General features: G+C 42.7%; 1 protein-coding gene across 1 annotated transcript; it reads right to left on the reverse strand.

The window, feature by feature from the left end:
* Positions 1-1,752: 1,752 nt before the first annotated feature.
* On the reverse strand, positions 1,753-17,322 carry adam8b (ADAM metallopeptidase domain 8b). The gene is made up of 23 exons (XM_070851375.1): positions 17,238-17,322; positions 15,025-15,131; positions 13,949-14,022; positions 13,759-13,834; positions 13,155-13,231; positions 12,685-12,895; positions 11,466-11,531; positions 11,262-11,324; positions 10,964-11,133; positions 10,797-10,878; positions 10,562-10,704; positions 10,169-10,358; positions 9,730-9,819; positions 8,980-9,178; positions 7,743-7,845; positions 7,475-7,640; positions 7,310-7,390; positions 7,140-7,224; positions 4,940-5,060; positions 4,671-4,833; positions 4,539-4,586; positions 4,027-4,077; positions 1,753-3,383 (listed from the first exon to the last, which is right to left on the reverse strand). Exons 1-23 carry the CDS (start codon positions 17,272-17,274, stop codon positions 3,255-3,257), a joined length of 2,532 nt encoding a protein of 843 aa, XP_070707476.1. The 5' UTR covers positions 17,275-17,322; the 3' UTR covers positions 1,753-3,254.
* Between the last annotated feature and the right edge of the window lie 567 nt (positions 17,323-17,889).

Consider the following 17,889-nt stretch of genomic DNA (forward strand, 5'->3'; position numbering starts at 1 on the left):
GCTGATCTGAAGCCGTGCTGCAGAACAAACCTCACTCGCTGTACAACTGCTGTTTTATGATGAATCAGGGTGAATCAGACGAGCTCTCACGCCGAGAAACCAGCCCCCTCCCTCGGGCCTGCATTCCTCACGGCTCAACTCCCCAGTCTGAGCGCTGATTTACACCCATTTACTGCTAGATTTATACATCTGACTTTTTGGGAGGGATCAGTGCAGGTTTTTTTTCTTCATCCTTCCTTCCTTCATGACCCCTTCCTGTTTCGACATGACAGCACTAACCCTCAGCTGCTCACAGAAACAGTTTTCCCAGTTTGTGGTGGAAGAACTTGACTATTTTAGCCATCTTCTCCCATAACGAGCCTCTGAGCCTGTGTGGGTTCACCCTCATCCTCCTCTCAGACCTTTCTGCACAACTTTAATGCATTTTATTGGAAGTTTGTTGCCGTGTAGCCAGTATAGATTAGCATTATCTCTGTTTGTGTCCGCTTCATGATTTAAATATAGTATTCACTCTCTTTTAGCTCCATTTTGGGTCTCCACCTCCTTCTGAGGGAAATATCTGGCTGTTTCAGAAACATTTAAAATACAAGACGTTTCTTGTAAAATGAAGAACAAATATTTAAGTTTCTGCACTTTTCTTTCTAGCGGTTAGATTTAAAAGATAACGGGTACTTTTTTTAACCTGGGCCCCGTTTTTTTAAAACATTTTGGACACTACAAAAAGTTTTGGTCCAATAAATTGCTTCATCTGAGAACGATAAGCGAACGAGCCACACGGGCTGCAGAACAAAGTTAACATTACAAAGATGGATCCTTTTTGTTTAACCAGACTCCACTGACAAAAACAGTAATTTCAGATCCAACACTATTTGTGTAGCACAATAACACAAACAAACTAAGTGATTGAGGCAGCAGTAGATGTAGAAGATGGAGCTTCCAGGCCTGAAAAGTGAAGCCAATGTTGAAGTGCTTTTAAACCTGAATTCTTCCTAATGGGCTGCAGGGGGCGACTCCACTGGCTCCAAAAAGATGTCTGAAACTCAAAGTGGCCGTACAAAACCCAAAGGGTAACGTCAAATATATACAGTTTATGGCACTAGACCGACCTCTCCTGTGTTCTCGCAAGATAAAATCACAGATTTTGTCAATGGAGTCTGGTCGGTTTGAGCCACGCGATATAAAAGCTGTTTCCTTTTAAACCAAAAGGATCTTCCAGGTCTCTCTCTGTAGGGATCCTTTTCACTTAGAATAACAACCTGAGCCTGTCCGTGGGGAAAACAAACACTTTTAGTGGACGAACTTTGATCTGGTGCTGTTACCCAAAAGGATTACGTTACAGCCAATATGGCTCATTTTCAGCCGCCAACCAAATGATGTCGTCTGTAGTGTTGCTTCAATGGACGGAACAAATCAAGGATATCTGACTTTTTCTTCTTTTTGTATAAAAACAATCCTCAAACTGGCTCTAATTTACTTCTCAGCTTGTTTCCCACGACAAGTCTGTGTTAAACTGGAAACCACCAGCCGTTGCGTCCGACCGCTTCAGAAGCCAGATGAGTCCAAACACTGGGGGTTTGAGCTCGGCTGCACGGCTCTGACTCACTGCTGCTCCTCAGCCCGTTTCCTCAGACGTCACGCTGGAGACCAATAAATACGGATTAACTGTTAGCTGCTGGGAAGAACAATAGAAGAGCACTCAGTAGGGTTACACAGGAAAAGATAAAAACAGCTCAGAGACGTAGACACAACTGAGTCGTTCGAGGAAAACTTTTAATCGTGGATGAACCTTGAAGGAAACGACGGCAGATTAGAAGCTGTTTCGCTTCACGCTGACAATAAAGTGCTGCGATAAAAGCTTCCTTCGTGGGAATTCATTCCATGTTCACATTCAATCAATCGGTCACGACAGATTAAAAAGGAAGACTGATCACAACAACTAATATTTGGTATTTTAGGAGCAATAATGAGTGAAATTTCCACTAATTTACATTTTAAACCACAACGTATGAAACCCTGGAAACTTATCAGTGCAGTAAGAAAGAAAAGTTGCTGCTCCTCGAGGCTCAGAGACACACACACACACACACACACACACACACACACACACACACACACACACACACACACACACACACACACACACACACACACACCCTTGGGACTGAAAACAAGCAAACAAAGGAGTGTGTAAATGTTTCAAGCTGAACCACAGTAACACACACAGGTCGTTGGACTGTACGTACCATTCATAGGATTTCAAGTAAAAAATGAACCTTGTAGAAGGCACAGACTGGCGAACACACAGTTTAGGGACTGTAACTACGACACCCTAATATCTACAAAGCCTCAAAACTCACTCTTGTTTTGGAACTAATTTGTCCGATATTTGTATTTCGATCCGATCTGGCACCTGGTCGCTATTGGCTGGAGGCTACACGCTAAAAGAGGGATTGTTTTCCAGACATCGTTCTGTGGGAAAATCCGACTAATTCTACTATTAAAGTGACTTTAATCAATATTTTTATAGCAACAAATGTATCCACTGTAAATTTTAACAGGCGTTTAACTATAACTGCAGGGAATTATCGCCTGAATCTGCACCTCCACTCGACTTTACGACAGCTAGAGACGAGCCAGGAGGTGGTGGAGACCAAAAACGGAGGTAAAAGAGAGAGAATATTGGACAAATGAGCAATAATGTTGCTCCATAACTGCTGTCGGCTGGACAATTATCAGTTATTACAAGTTTAAGGTGCATAAAGAAATTTAAATTGTGTATTTTTATAATTTTAAACGTAATACTTAAATGGGACAGTGTGTATTATGCTAAATCAGCGACAGAGCCTCCCACATAACGTCCCTTCCCCCGCTATCTAATACATTTCTTACAGTCCCTTGCACAAACATTTGATAAATATTTTAAAAGTACATTTTCATGTGAGCACCGTTTTGCTCGCGCTTGTAAAAGTGCAATGAGATAAATGTTTGTTACAAAGGACGTTAGCAGAAAGAACAAACAACACAAAAAAAATAAAAATATCACGTTTCCACAGCAGCTGTGAAGCCGTTGGTCTCGTTTCGTTATCAAAGACATTCTCCGTCGGTGAAGTCTTGTTCATGCACAGCAGAAGAAAGAGAGTGAACTTTTCCGGACTCTTTGGCCTCTGTGAATCAGGATCGCTCTCTGTCAGCGTGTTCATCTGCACGCCGAATCTCCTCCGCTTTGGTGAAACTTGATGCTTTTCAGGAGAATTTCACTCGAGTCTGCGAAGCTGTGGCTTCACTGGGGGCGGCGGGGGAGCGCACGGCTTCGTTCTGACAGCCGCAGGAGGGCTGGGCTTGACCGGAGGTACAGGAGGAGGACTTGGTTTGACCGCCGTGTGCTGAAAAACAAAACACGATGCGTTTCAGACACGTTTTTGAATGTGGAGTTTCTGCCTCTGCTCCTAAAACTGTGGAGGTTTTTTAGGAGGAGAAAAAATAAGAATAACAGTCCAACCCGTGACAGAAGATCGTCTGCGACCACAAGATAAGAGTTTAATGATTCCCAGAGGGGAAACTCGCATGTAAAGGCAGCACAGGAAACAGATAAACTCTTTAAAAAGAAGAAATAAATGCACCAAAGTTTCTCCCAGCGTAGTTTAAAACCTGCAAAAGATTTCACCTGACAGACCAGGAAGAAAACTGACATGGAGTCTAAACCTTCTGGTCCCGACAGGCACATAAAAGTCTGGCAGCTTTTTTAAACACTTTTCCAGAACATTTAACGTAGAAAAGGGAGATTTCCTCAGATATCTCAGGTCAGAAACTACTTAAATAAATAAAACACAACAGAAATAATTCAAAATAGTAAGTAAATAGTAAAGTAAATCTACGTTATACATAACTAACACTGTTTTTGCTGCATAAAATTACTTTTAATTATCAAAATTTGCTGGCTGAAGCTCTGATTGGCTGATTGTTTTAGCGGCACTGAACGTCCTCTTGAAGTGGACCAATCGTAACGCCACTGCAGGTGTGACTCACCTGTGTTCTGTTCAGAGGCGGCAGCGGTTTAGATGGAGGCTGAGGTTTGGTCTGTAGTGAAGAAGAAGAAGAAGAAGAAAGAGTCTCATATATCGTATATCTGCCTTAGAGCACCATTGTTGAACAAATCCAAATGTGGATTCATCCGCCACTGAAAATAGTCCTGAACATTTGCATTATTTTCTCCTATTTGAGGAACTTTTACTAAAAACCACAGTGACCACCTGTTTGAGGAAATTACAGAGCAGCATTTAAAAATCAAAATATGTTTATGACGTGTTTTTAAAAAGAAATATTCAGTAGGAATCAACGGGCTTGACTCAGAAAGTAGAGACACTCAAAGAATATCACCACCTCTAAGCAGCTGCACACCACGAGTCTGAATACAGATAACTTTCTCCATCAATTATTTAATTTCACTTAAGTTGCCAACTCTGAATGTGATCCTCAGTCTGCATTATGCATTAGCTCACATTTCACTTTTTTTTTTTAATGTTTTTTTTAAAGCTTACCGGCTCAGTTTGGGAGGCAGGAGTCACGGAGGACGGTTTCTGTGGCGGCTGGAGGGGAAACAAAGAGTTAAAATAAATGTTCTAGTACTCTGCATGTGACTCGCCCCAACATGATTAACTAACTAGCTGTACCTGTGGGGCGGGTCTGCTGGGAGTCACGGTGACCATCAGAGGAGAGCAGTGCTCCTGCGTTGCTGTTGACTCCATAAAAGTGGGCTGGCTGATCTGAGGTCTGTCTTTACCGTTCGGCTCCTGGAACATCGGGTTCAGCCTGCCTGTGTCTGAATGCACTTTCCTGCAGACACAAAGGTTATTCAGCTGGGAAGTGGAGGGCTAAAACCCAGAAACAGAGCGTGGGCAGAGCTGGATGTGAGACAGAAGTAAAAAAAAAAACAAACCACCTTTTAGAAAAGTAGTTGTCCATGTTGTCCTTCTTGCAGCACATGAGCCCTGCGATCACTGCAGACAGCAGCAGAAGGACGGCGAGGACGGCACACACACCGGCCACGATCCCCGTCTGACCTGCAGGCGTAAACAGGGATTTTAGACCAGTACAGCTGCACTTTGTTCCACACACTGTCTCTCTTGTTAAAATCCTTCTTTCACACACAATTGTTTGTAGCCAAGAGGCTCTGTGGAGGGAAATGCTGCTCATTCAGTCCAAACTGAGATATAACGTCAGCTATTTTCACACGAAATGTGGTGCAGACATTCATGGTCCACCTCTGAACCTCTGAGTCTGCATTAAGCCCCATCATCGGGTCAATTCGTCTGATTTAGCATCATCATTGCGAGCATGTTAGCATTTAGCTCAAAACACCAGTGTGCCGAAATATATCCTCACATCCTAACGTCCAGCAGGAGGCGATTGGATGGAAGTCAATGAGGAAAATGAGCATTAATCAGCTCAGTGAACATTTTCCTGATGAGTTTATGGTCTCAGCCGCTAGTTTACAGTCTTCTTCAGCACAGCAGGAGGTTCTTTTAGTAAGTTATGGTCCCAAATAGACAGTAAAGCACAATATGATTTAGACCTCCTCGTGATTAATCAATCAGAGGCTGGTCTTCGTCGCTTCTGGCTCCAAAAAAACTAAGACCATGCCAAACTGGAGGCATCACAGTGAAAACATCCACCTCTTATATATATACTACTGACTGGTTTAATGGGACATCCTGATTTTGTGTTATAATGAGAAGGTTTTGTGATATAACACATTACTGTGGTAATGGTAGAGAGCCCCTTGTTTCACCATAAATGAAGCAGCTCAGTGTTGTTTATCCTGTTCTGAGGAGTTATTTCATAACTTCTCTCTGTGTGAAAGTGTCTCTTCTTCCTCTTGTACTAGTGTTTGTATCCCAGCACTGTGAGAACTGAACAGTTGCACAATCACTTGGCAAACTGTCCAACTGTCTAATGCAGCAAGTGGCTCTTTGTGTGAAAGGTCACTGCTTATACACGGCGCAGCCTGTGAGGTTACTTCTGAATCTTTATTATGCTTATTGTTTTTTTTATACTCATTATGCTTTATTATTTATTCTTGAGAGCAAAACTTTCCACAATCCCTCGTTTACTAACGGTGGATGTTGGAAAGCTGCCGCTCAGATCGTCTGGCCAGTAGAAACATGTCGTTCACCTGTCGGCGTCGGTCGCACCCAAAACTTAAGGTTTCTTACTATAAAACATTTTTTGATTTCAGCGGCACTAGTTTTATTCTGAAATCTAATTTTTGGTTGCATTGTGGAAAGTTTTGCTGTCAAACATGTTGTCTTCAATTGTTTCATAAAGACAAGAAAAGTCTGCTAGCTTACCAATCAGTGTAGCCGACAGAAGAATTAATCATCTGCATAAAACAATATATAAAAACAGAGTCTCTTAACGGCCAACGTGATGAAGCTGGAACTTAACTTTTCACCTTCCAGCCTGGTAGAGTCACCTAAACTGCAGATCTAAGAATAAAGCATCCAGGATTGTGCCAATGGTGAACAAAACAGTGGGCAAACACCAAAAGCTAGAGGCAAATCTAAGCCGTAGAGTCCATCTAGCGACTAAAACTATATTTAAGAAGTCGCTTGATGGGATCTGAGCCACTGACACTGGCACGAGCTGCTTTTTAAATGTGTAGTTTGACTTGTCTTTGTGTTTTTCATCTATTGTCTACTGGCTTTTTATGCTGTCGTCGCTTTAGACAAATGGCAATCAGGAAAAAACTCTCTAACGCAGATCAATATTTAAGAAACATCAGGAACACCCGATTAGTTCGACGCTGTAAGAAGCAGGAGATCACTGTCTGCTCTGTGTTTTAGCGTCCTGCCCGCTCCCCAAAACTGGGGCGTGCCGACCTCCATCTACTGTAGATAATAAAGTGACTATGATAAGAAGCTCAAACAGCCCCACTTCGAATACTCTGAAGTCTCCCTTTTATGAATCACTCATGTTTCTTTCTTGGAACGATGATTCATGAGCTGCTCACTGAGATCTGACCTTCAGTTTGAGCCGATACTGTTTAAGATTTTGTGCTAAGCGACTAAAACCTGCTAAAAAAAGCTGGACTTTTCACACGTTTGCAGCCATAACATGAGTTCCAATGAAGCGTCCTGTACCTTGAGGCAAATCAGCATACTGGATGTCACAGTAGGGTGGAGCCCAGCCAGGAGAGCACTGGCAGTTATTCTTGTGATTACACACCTAAAGATAAATTGCAATGAGTCAACACATTTGACAAATTGAAAACAGCTACAAGTGATTTCAGACCCTAAAATAGCTCTCTTACCCCATGGTTGCTGCATTTCTTTGCACAATCCTCTTTTGTTCCGTAAACTGATATGTCCACACATCTGTTGTCGAGGCAAACCTGTGCACAAGTGTTGGATTCTCAGCAAAAACACCCAAAATAACTCACAAAGCTCCACATAATGCGTGAGTGTGAGGGTTTTACCTTGTTTGGTCCACATCTGGTCCCTTTTGGCACCATGTCGAAGTTTCTGGTCTGGTCGTCGTCCACAGCTAGCTTACATTCGATGCCGTACACTATGTAGGACGCCCCTTTGCCTGTGATGGACTTGTCCCCTCCTCCACAAAATATAGATCCACACTTCAGATTCCTGCATAAAAAGAAAGATCCACAACTCAATCATAAAAACTAGCGTAAAGGTTTCTTTTGTGATGAACCTTCACAGAAAGCAGCTCAGGTTGTCGGTACGTACGGAGCAGTGCAGCGGGTGTAGCCGAATTTGTTCCTCCCACAGTTGGTGTCTTCTTCGCCCCGTTTGTTCAGGTCAAAACACACATCAGGTGCAACTCTGGTCCCTGAGGGAAGAGCACACTCAGGGTTAACTACAAAGGTTATGAACAAAAGCATGAAATGTTTAGACCTTTTAAATCTGAATTGAAATATCAGAGCATTACAGACATAGAATTTCAGCACGAGTTTATTAGGGGAGTTTGTTTGGGTGCCTGGAGAAGCCAGATATAAAGTTAGGAATGATGAAGATCTACTATGTTGTAATTTTGAGACAGTAAAGTCGTAGCTCAGACGTCAGGGATGCCCTGGAGGTCCAGAGGGTGAACGGGCCGACTGTAAACACACTAACAATGTTTGTTTGGCTTTGGTCTCTCTCTTCTCATTTCCCGTCAACTCTACTGTCTACTGGGTATTAAGGGACAACAACACATTAAAAAACAGGTCATAATTCATATTATGAGATACTTCCAACTTACTGAGTCAGAGTTCTGACATAATGTCTCATTATTTAGATTCAGAGAGTCAAACTGAGAGTCATGATTTTGACCCACTATCTCAATATCTTTATTTTAACCAGAGCTGATATCAATACATACAATTCCCTGATACAAATAGATCCAGGACACCTCTGCACATGATATTGTCAGACAGAGTGGAATGAGAAGATTAAAGAGCAACTTATGGGAAATAGTGTTACATGTGGTTGGGACATCTTTTTAAACGCACTTCTCTGTAGAAGCAGAGAGTCTCTGTGAGAGTGCTATTCATTAAATTCTCTGTGGTGCTTTATAATACAAACATACGTTGTTAAATCTTTCTTAGAAATAGCCGCTTCCACCATGTGACAGAAACTTACAGAGATAACCAGAAATAGACAAACAACCGAAGCTCCTTGAGGCTCAGCTTGTCGGATCAAAGGATCCAGAAAACGCTGGTGCAAACAATGCTCCTTCTTTTTAACTGCCACATCAGCTATTTACATATTATTTTAACCCAATCGCTGATCTTTTTCTAAATCTAACCAAGTATTTTACCTAAACCTAACCAAACTGTGGCTACACTGTTGGTTCACTGTGCTGCACCAAAACCATTCAGCCATCACCCCCTCATCATTTAACTGACCAGACTGGGTGGAAATAGCCAGTTGCAGTTTATTGTGTGTGTTTTACTTGACCGACGGTGCCGTCAGGAGTGTGTACCTGCTCCAAACAGCCTCCAGCAGTGCTGCTCGTGCGTTGGGCACTGGCCGTTGTAGCAGTAGCCCTGAGCCTGGCCGTAGCACGGCTTGCCGTTCATCTCGAAGGCGTCCTCGGGGCAATCCTCCGACACCCCGCTGCAGTATTCGGCCAGGTCACAGTCACCGGCTGACTTTCTGCAAACACTTCCAGCCGCTCTGAACTGCGGGTTGAAGCAGATTTCAGGTGAGAATAAAGGAAGAGTCAGCAGAAGCAGAAGTTAAACCCCGTCTATAATTAACTTGTGCATTTATGTGGTATTTCATTACTTGCAGCACCTCTTCCAGTCTTTGAAAGTGTCATTTGAGGAAGGATGTTGTAAGTTACAGTACATGGAAACAGCAGCATATCAACCTCTGCTTCCTGTTATTATCAAACTGCTGCTCTTACAATGTGGTTTTTGCAGTAACTTTCTTTTGTTACTATTTTAATGCACCAGCAGCAGGGTGTGTCTGCATGACTGGCCTCTCTGCAGCTGATCTGGATCTCTAAACCCAGGCTTTGACATGCTGCTGCCAGTATCTCCAAAGGTATCGGCTGGACAGGCAACTAATATTGGCCTGACTGCCATAAAATCTGGTACTTTCACATCCTGACGTCAGCTTGTAGCTCCAAGCAGCACTGTGCAGCCTCACAGAGCTGCTAACACGCCTGCAGAATATGTTTCAGCTGAAAAAGTTAAAGAAAAGCAGCTGGGTAACGGAGCTAAAGTACCTGGCAGGTGTCACAGCACAGGCCGTGAGCACACTGGGATCCTTCAGTCAGGCGACAAGTTGAGGCATCGCAACAAGGATTCTTACATTCCTAGAAAAAAAAAAAGCACAATCTTTTGTAGTCGAGTCATGTTTGTGTTTGTGAATCCACTCAAACAGATCAGAGTTAAATCTCCAGCAGCATCTCTGCCAAGAATCCCGTCTCTCTGATAAGATGTGAGCGCACAGGAAAACTATTTTAATTTCAGCTCTCTGAGGCCAAACTCCAGCTTTCCTGAATCACCACTAACGGCCCTTTTATTAGCTGCAACCTCGGACACAGGAAACCACACCAGTCAGCTTAAACAGAAACCCCTAATGTCTCCCTTCACCACAGGATATATTTAAACTTTCCAAGGTCCCAAAAATGACTGATTCTTTACGACCGGTGCCAGTTGTACCTCCACAGTGCCACAGTCGCACTCCTCTCCAGGGTCCAGCAGGCCGTTTCCACAGCGAGGGCCCACACTCAAAGTCTTCACATGAGCCGGTGGCTTCGACAAGCAGCTGGGCTGAGCTCGCTCCATGAATTCAGCGAGCTGACCCACGCTGCAGTTGCTGAACAGCTCTGGGAATGCTTGGCTTCCTGTCCTGAAGGGAAGCAAGGAGATGAAATATTAATTGTTATTAAAGATTAAAGATTTTACTCAACAACCGTGGGTGTTAATCTGCTGCTGTGACGGCTTCCACTCTGCACACTGAGCGTTCATGAAGCTCTGGATGAAATACGACACTCAAAAACACAAAACAGGAATAAAAATCATCACAGTGTTTTTGCGTCTTGCAAAGCTCACCTGAGCTTTTCTGCCATGACACAGTTCCCACTGCTGTAAGGTGGACCGCACACACAGCCTGCGGCGTCATGAGACAAGCCAAAGTTATGTCCCATCTCGTGGGCGATGGTGGAGGCGAGGCCTATCAGGTTATCGTGATGGTCCTGGAGGAGAAATACACGAGCGTCGCTTTAAATTCAGCAGGATGGATCTTAAAATGCCACAGCCCATGTGAGTTAGAGGTCATTGTTCATACCTGATTGACTCCACCTGAATTTTCAGTGCACATGGCAAACTTATTTGCCAGTCCGACTGTATCTCCGTCAAAATCTTTGCCGCTGTTGAGGGAAAAATGTAGCATGAGGTCAAACAGGCAGAATTACAGCGTTTACCACCTGCACAGGTATTAAAACGGATCCTCACGTCACAAACTGGGCGTTGTCGTGCTTCGACCTCTGCAGAAGATCCGACTGGCGCCACAGGAGGAAATTGTCCAGGGCGATCTCTGAATCACCGTCGACGTCAATGTAGTCCTTGTACGTCCAGATCTCCAACCCCACCAGCATGATGCGGATGTTCAGAGGGTGATACAGCTGCAGGCAGAGGAGGGAGGCGCTCAGGGGGGAGCGTGCTGGGAAGCTGCTGGCTAAGAGCGCCGACGGCAACGCCAGCGCCAAGAAAACAGCTTCCAAAACACGAGCTTCAACAGAAATAAATTTACCTTGTCAACGTGATTTAGAGCCTGAAGAATACGGGACTTAGTCTCACTTCCGTATTGCTTGTACTGGAGGAAGGGAGGAGATGAGCACAGTCAGATTCATTCATCCATCCATCTCTGTCCTGACACTTATCCACCGCTTATCCAGACCAGATTAACTAAGTGATGGAAGTTATATTTGTGGAGGAATGAAAAGCAGATATTTGCCTCAGTGCTGTCCACCACCACAAACAGCTCCACAAACCTCTGCGGACCTGCAACGGGTTTGGTTGTCTGGAAGGAAGACAAGAAACAGAAATACAAGCTTTGGGCAAATGTTCTTATTAAAATCCAAATCAACATAAAAAAAAAAAAAGTCCTGGCCGTGGACACAGGAAGCAGAGGACCTGAGGGGGCGGCAGCATCCCCTGAAATCAGCCCTAATGAAAACCATCAGTTCAGAAAAATGTTGAGACTTTTTTTCTGGGATTTCTTCACGTACTTTTGAATCAAAGTAACCAAAGACGTCAGACAGACTGTGACACAGTGACACACACATTAGTACAACAGGAAGTGGACTTTGGTTAGTGATCAAAGCAGAGAAATACAATAAAACAATGAGAGCAGCACGAATGAGAAGAAGTAACCTTTAATGTTACAGCTGCATCCTCATCACCTCATGGTCTCTGCAAGTTTCATATATCAGTTTCCTGTGTTGTTGAAAACTTCTTATTATATTCTACAGACTTTTACTTCCCTACGACAGACCGCTGATATGGACTAAAGCCATAAAGTCATTTTTAAATCAATAAAATCATTTTCAAGTCAGTGTTTTGTTGATTTCTTTAGAACGAAGCGGCGTCATTATCGCAAAACGAAGCTCTTCAGGACGAATCAAGTCCTGTGTCACCCTGCCAGGATTCGCTTTGCAATAATGACGCTGTTGATAATAGAAAATCCCCTCCGATAATTCAAAGGAACTTTATCACACTGATGCAAGTGTCCGTGTTAAAGTCCAGTATTACAATAAAATCAAACATCCTCCTGTCACAGTTACACTCAACACGTCTCCGGCTGATTAATGTCATTAAGGATGAATATATTCTTTCCACATTAATAAGCATAATGCAACAAATATATTATATAATATATGTATATATTTTTATATTTGTTATATCTTTTGTTTTTACTGGCATTTTGTTTCTGCCTCCTCTGTTGTCGGACAAATAAAGTTGTCTTACTTACACTTTTCAACTGACAGCATGTGTGTTTGTACATTTGATGTTCATTGTTAAATGTTTTTGTGTTAAACGTCTTTAACTTGGGAAAAGGTAGACTGGTCACACAGTCTACTGTATCTACTGATAAATACACACTGGACATGCAGGACCCTGGACTTCCATCACCTCTTGGCTCACTAAGATCAAACCACATCCATGTCACCTACCCATGATCTGGACCTGAAGAGGCCAGCGAGCCGAGGGCCCTGGTCCCGGTCCTGGTCCCGGTTGTCCGGTGTGCTGTTGTTGGTCGAGGAGCCACAGCCGGGTCTGCCGCTGATCTTCAGATGCTCGTGTCTGTAAACTGCGTGGTCTCCGTCATCAGAGTGTCCCAGAGGCTCCACCAGGTAAACCTGCTGCTGAGCTCTCACAAAGCCACTGAAAACACAGAAAACAAGACGACACAACTCCTCATTTGTAGATGTACTGATGAGAAAAAGGCATAAATGTGACTTAAAAACATAACAAAATAAGGGAAAGTAAAAGAGATGAAATGCAGGCTTGGTAAACTAATGATTACTAAATATCATGAAGCAAAACATTTCACAAGATTCTGAGGAACTTTTACTGGAGATAAAATGAGCAACACATAACAAACAGGAAGTGTGAAGCTGTGAAAACAACCCGATCCTCTCACCTGATGCCTGAACAGACGGCGACGCTGACCGAGGAGTCGGCCGAGCCTTCGATGTGGCCGTGGTAGTAGCAGTGGTCCTGGACGGAAACACGAGTGTGTGTGTCAGTGCTTTACATTCCTGCTCTAGACGTCACTCACAAAGGCGCCCTTTGTCTTTAGCGCCCATGAAATTATGAAGAAGCGGGCAGGAATGTCGGATCTTTATCGCGTTTTGGTTCACCTAGAGTCGGCGCGGGTGAAGCGAACTGAGGCGTTTCACAACATGTAACTTCTGCTGGCATTATGAGGCTAAAGCACCTGGATGTACAGGTTCAGATGTAGCATTAATGTTCGGGTAACATTGATTTCTGTTAGGAAAACTCAAGCAGGAGGTTGAAACTTTCCCTCAATTTACTGCCGGAGCAACGAAAACCTTTATTTGATCACCTAAAGTATGAACACTGGGGCAGCAACAATCATTTATATACATTCATCTCTCACATCTATATTTTTCTGAGGATTAAATGTCATAAAAAAAGGGGAAGAAAACAACCTAAACACAATGACCTGAGTGCTAGTTTGTCCTCATTTAATGCCTCAGAGGTGAATTAAAGTAAGATCTCACCTCCTTCGGCGATCTTGTCACCCTCTCTCCATCCTCTGAGTAGTGTGTTTCTGTGTAGCCTCTCCCGATGAGATTCCTGGAAAACAACAGGTGGAGAAAAGCTTCAACAGGAGCTTCTCTGTTCTCTGTGTTTATATATTACAATGCATGTTTCTTAAGTGGAGCCGACGCTTAGGAAAAAAACATGTACCTGTTTTTTTCCAGATGAATTGTGTGGTTCCTTCCTTCAATGGCCAATTTGTACTGAAGTGTATCAGGATAGAGCTGTTGAAAATGTGTCCATTAGTCACACAGCAGTTTTTTTTTACACTGAATGTATTCAGAAGAACTACAGTGATTCACTGTAGCAGCAACAACACAGTGAAAAAATACCTCTGCTGCAGGTAAAAGTCAGTCTGCAGTCAGGCTTTTATTAAGGTGAAAGTCTCATCAGCAGAATGCACTTAAAGAATCTTAAGTAGTCATCAGGCAGGGGATCTATTTTAAGACTGTATATATTATACTAAGACAAAACTCCAGTGTTTGGGCTTACTGAGAATATACAAGTACAAGCTATTGGATCTTTTACTTCCACTTTGGCCATTAGTGGGACATAAACATCAGAGGCTTCATAAAGACGTCTGACCAGAGACTCGTCTTTGGGCAAATGAATTGAAATTCTTATCTTGTGCGAGCGATTCGTCATCCATGCTGCGATGTTCAAGAGATTACACACAAAATGCTCCTTTTGTAAAGAGAAAAATGGTCCACTGAACTTTTCGTCTGTGGTGTGAAACCTGACGTGAAGAATCATTTACACAAAAGACAAAAATAAAGACGAGACGGATCTTTTCTTTTTTGTAAAATGTCCTCCGTTTGTGCCAATTTCTTTTGGCTGGATGACAATGAAACACTTTAGTTATGTTTGAAGAAGAGAACTTTTCTGTCTTGCCAACCCATGAGGGCTAAGCACATCAACAATCAATCAATCAATCAATCAATCATATTATATTATATTATACGTCTGGTTCACTGATGTCTCACTGACATTATAACAAGAGGAGATTCATTTCCGTTACTTTACATACAGCTGTGTTGTTCATGTTTAACACAGAGGTGGAAAATGACTGTGTGCTTTTAACGGTCAGATTTTATTCGCTAATTAAATGTTTTATGGCAAAAGTGTTAATTTTATAAAGATAAAACAGTAAAAATAACAACATTGACCTCAAATGTGTAAAAAAAAAATTTGTGAAATTTTGTGGTTTGTGGGTGAGGCGTGCTCACCTGGTTGCCCGGCAGGCTCCTCCTCTGCCTTCCCAGAATCCTCTGCGGTCTGACCACCTCGTACCTGTCCACGGGAAGCAGCGCGGCAGAGGCGTGCACGAGCCAAACTGCAGGACAACATGACGTCTTCAGCGTTACTCACATTTAATGAATGAAGAAGACTTTACACCACAACGTTATATATTTTATAAGTGTTTTCTAAAGTATTTGGCCGAATAAATCATGGAAAAGTGTTAAACTACCAGAGCAGAGGGTCCTCCCTTATTAAATTAGGATGTTGTACTTCAAAATCATACAGGTTAGATGAGGTAAGAGTGTATCTGCATCCTTCCTGGTGACTAAAGGGGTCACCTGTTTCCTTATAGCAGGGGTCCCCAAGGACCACATGAGTCGCCCCCCGCAGGCCTGTTCTAAAAACAGCACAACTCACCAGTGAGCTGCGTCTAAAATAATTTTTTTTTTCTGTTGCTATTCTTTTTATAATCACACTTGTATTTATATAGATTTGAAAATGACAATATTTTAAAAATAAAATAATTAGTTTAGCTAGTTTTAGGTGACTTCTGACCTCTTCGAGTTCAAAGTTCAAAGGTCAGTGTTGTGCGCATGACTAAACTTTGGCGCTCGTGCAGAGTAAGCTAGCAGGCGCAGCGGATATGAAGGAACGGAATGCGGTTTCTAATCCAAAAAACATGACAGAAAAAAGAAAGAAAACTCAGCATTTTCACAGTGAATGTGAGGAAGAGTTCTTTGTTACTACTGTGAAAGAAAACTGCGTGTGTCTCATTTGCGGGGCGACGACAAAGCGGCACAATGTGGAGAGACACTTCACTACGGGTCACACAGCTAGCATGCTAACTAGCATGCTAACTACCCACCGGGAAGCGCGCGACGGGCGGAAACAGCCCGTGAGCTAACGGCAGCTTAGGGTAAGTAGCAGTCTGTTCTCAGGAGGCCGGAAGCCTCGTTTAGAGCTACACATTTTCTGATAAAGAAGAAGAAGGAGGCTTTTTCAGACGGAGAAGTTATGGTGATGTGTTCAAAGGCTCTTTGTCAGTGGGCAGTGAAAATGGGACATTTTTTCTGTGAAATGTTGTAGAAATGATCATCTGAAAATTTAAACAGTTGCTGAGATTAATAGAAATCAAATGTGTAATATTGATATTATCTGTTTCCCACCTTGTTAAGTCATTGTTGATAATTATTGTGAGAAATCACTAACGTGGTCAATGTCTTCACATAGATGAGTATCATTAATCATTAATAATAATATATAACTAAAGGCAAACTGAGCAAACTTGTTATTTCAGAGTGTGACAAACTGGTAGCCCTTCGTTTGACTCAGTACCCATGAAGTAGCTCTCAGTTTCTAAAAGGTTGGTGACCCCTGCCTTATAGTATCGGCTTGCAGCAACTGCTCAGAGTCTGTTCCCGGTCTGTGTGGTGCAGTGTGATGTTCAACTTTAACCCCAAGAAGAGAGTCGACATGATCGCTAGAACTACAGAGGATCAGAAGTGAGATTCTCCTTCTTCCTTTACAGCAGAACAGACACTAAAAGTCACATATTGTGAGGAAAGACCTGTGCGATGAAGACGAGGTGTTGCACCAGCGTTGTAAAATGTATTTGAGAGCCAACATGCTGGTTCACAAGTTTCACATGTGTGCAGATGATTGTATGAAACAGCTTCAGGTGGCGTTTAATGATGCATTCAGGATCCTGTTACAGGTGATGTGTCTGTGATGAGGAATGCTCCCACCTTCTGTGCTGTATAGATTTATTATTATTTAGTTTGTGTGTACTGGTTTATAAAATGTAATAATGAGTAAAAAAGGGGTTGGAAGAGATCCCAGTAGGTGTGGAATGACTATATATATCTTCATTGTTGCTTATTATACATTCTCACACTGATATGGACTGTCTGGAATAAAAATATCTATTTATTTACACTGGATTTAAGGTGCATTTTAATCTGTCTGACAGGCTCCAGGGAAGTCGTGGACACTCCCTGGTTACTGATGTGCTCTTATGGAGGAAACACAATAAAATAACAACATAAAAATACACTTTTCATGCACTTTCTCAAACATCATGAGCCCCAAGACACATTTAACTACTTTATAATACACAGAGACTCTTGTTGTTCACTACTGACCCAGAAAACAGCGCAGTGAAAGTGGAATAAAAGAGTTTAAACAGAAAGTGTGAACTTACCGCAGCTGAGCCACAGTGAGAGCATGTTTCCTCCCATGTTCGGTGCGCTCTGCTCGGTCACAGCCGCTCCTCAGCTCCCGTTATTCCGCCCGCCGTGAATCATCGGTGCCGCTCATGTTTACCGGAACAGCCGTCAAGCTGCGGGATTACAAAAACACACTTCCGGTGAAATAAAACATGTCAAAGTAAAGCTCTGTACTGCTCAAAACTGCTGATTTGTCACCCAAGCACTCAGTATGTTGAATAAATATGAGTAAAAACATTATTTTTAATCTGTTATCCGGGATCTTTTAAAGATGTCTGCCCGTAAAGAGAAAACGTTTGGCAAACACGAAAAACAACGGTTACTACGGTTTAAACGTTGATAAAAGTCGTAAAATTGCACCCGTAAAACAGTTTTTGTGAACACGAATTAAAAGAAGCAACTCACCGCTGGATCAAGAAGAGTAAATGACATTAATTTTCCTGTATAGTTTACCTTGGCGATGCTAATTAGCATTGTGGCTCCGTCTACTTCCTGAAGATGCCCACTTTAAGCTATGGAGCGTGGCGACGCGTTCTTCGGTTCGAGGCTCCGTCTATTTCTTGGAAATGCCCACTTAAGCGAACCGCAAGCTAAAAGTTAGTTTTAACATTTACTTCGATTACTGAA

Source organism: Pempheris klunzingeri, chromosome 20 (assembly GCF_042242105.1).
Source record: "Pempheris klunzingeri isolate RE-2024b chromosome 20, fPemKlu1.hap1, whole genome shotgun sequence".
Lineage (NCBI taxonomy): Eukaryota > Metazoa > Chordata > Actinopteri > Acropomatiformes > Pempheridae > Pempheris > Pempheris klunzingeri.

Coding starts and splice junctions, on each gene's coding strand:
- adam8b (XM_070851375.1), bottom strand. CDS start 17,274: ATGGGAGGAAACATGCTCTCACTGTGGCTCAGCTGCG. Junction 7,846..8,979: donor CTGGAGGCTGTTTGGAGCAG/GTACACACTCCT, acceptor CTCTTCCCTCAG/GGACCAGAGTTGCACCTGAT. Junction 4,834..4,939: donor GACAACTACTTTTCTAAAAG/GTGGTTTGTTTT, acceptor TTGTGTCTGCAG/GAAAGTGCATTCAGACACAG.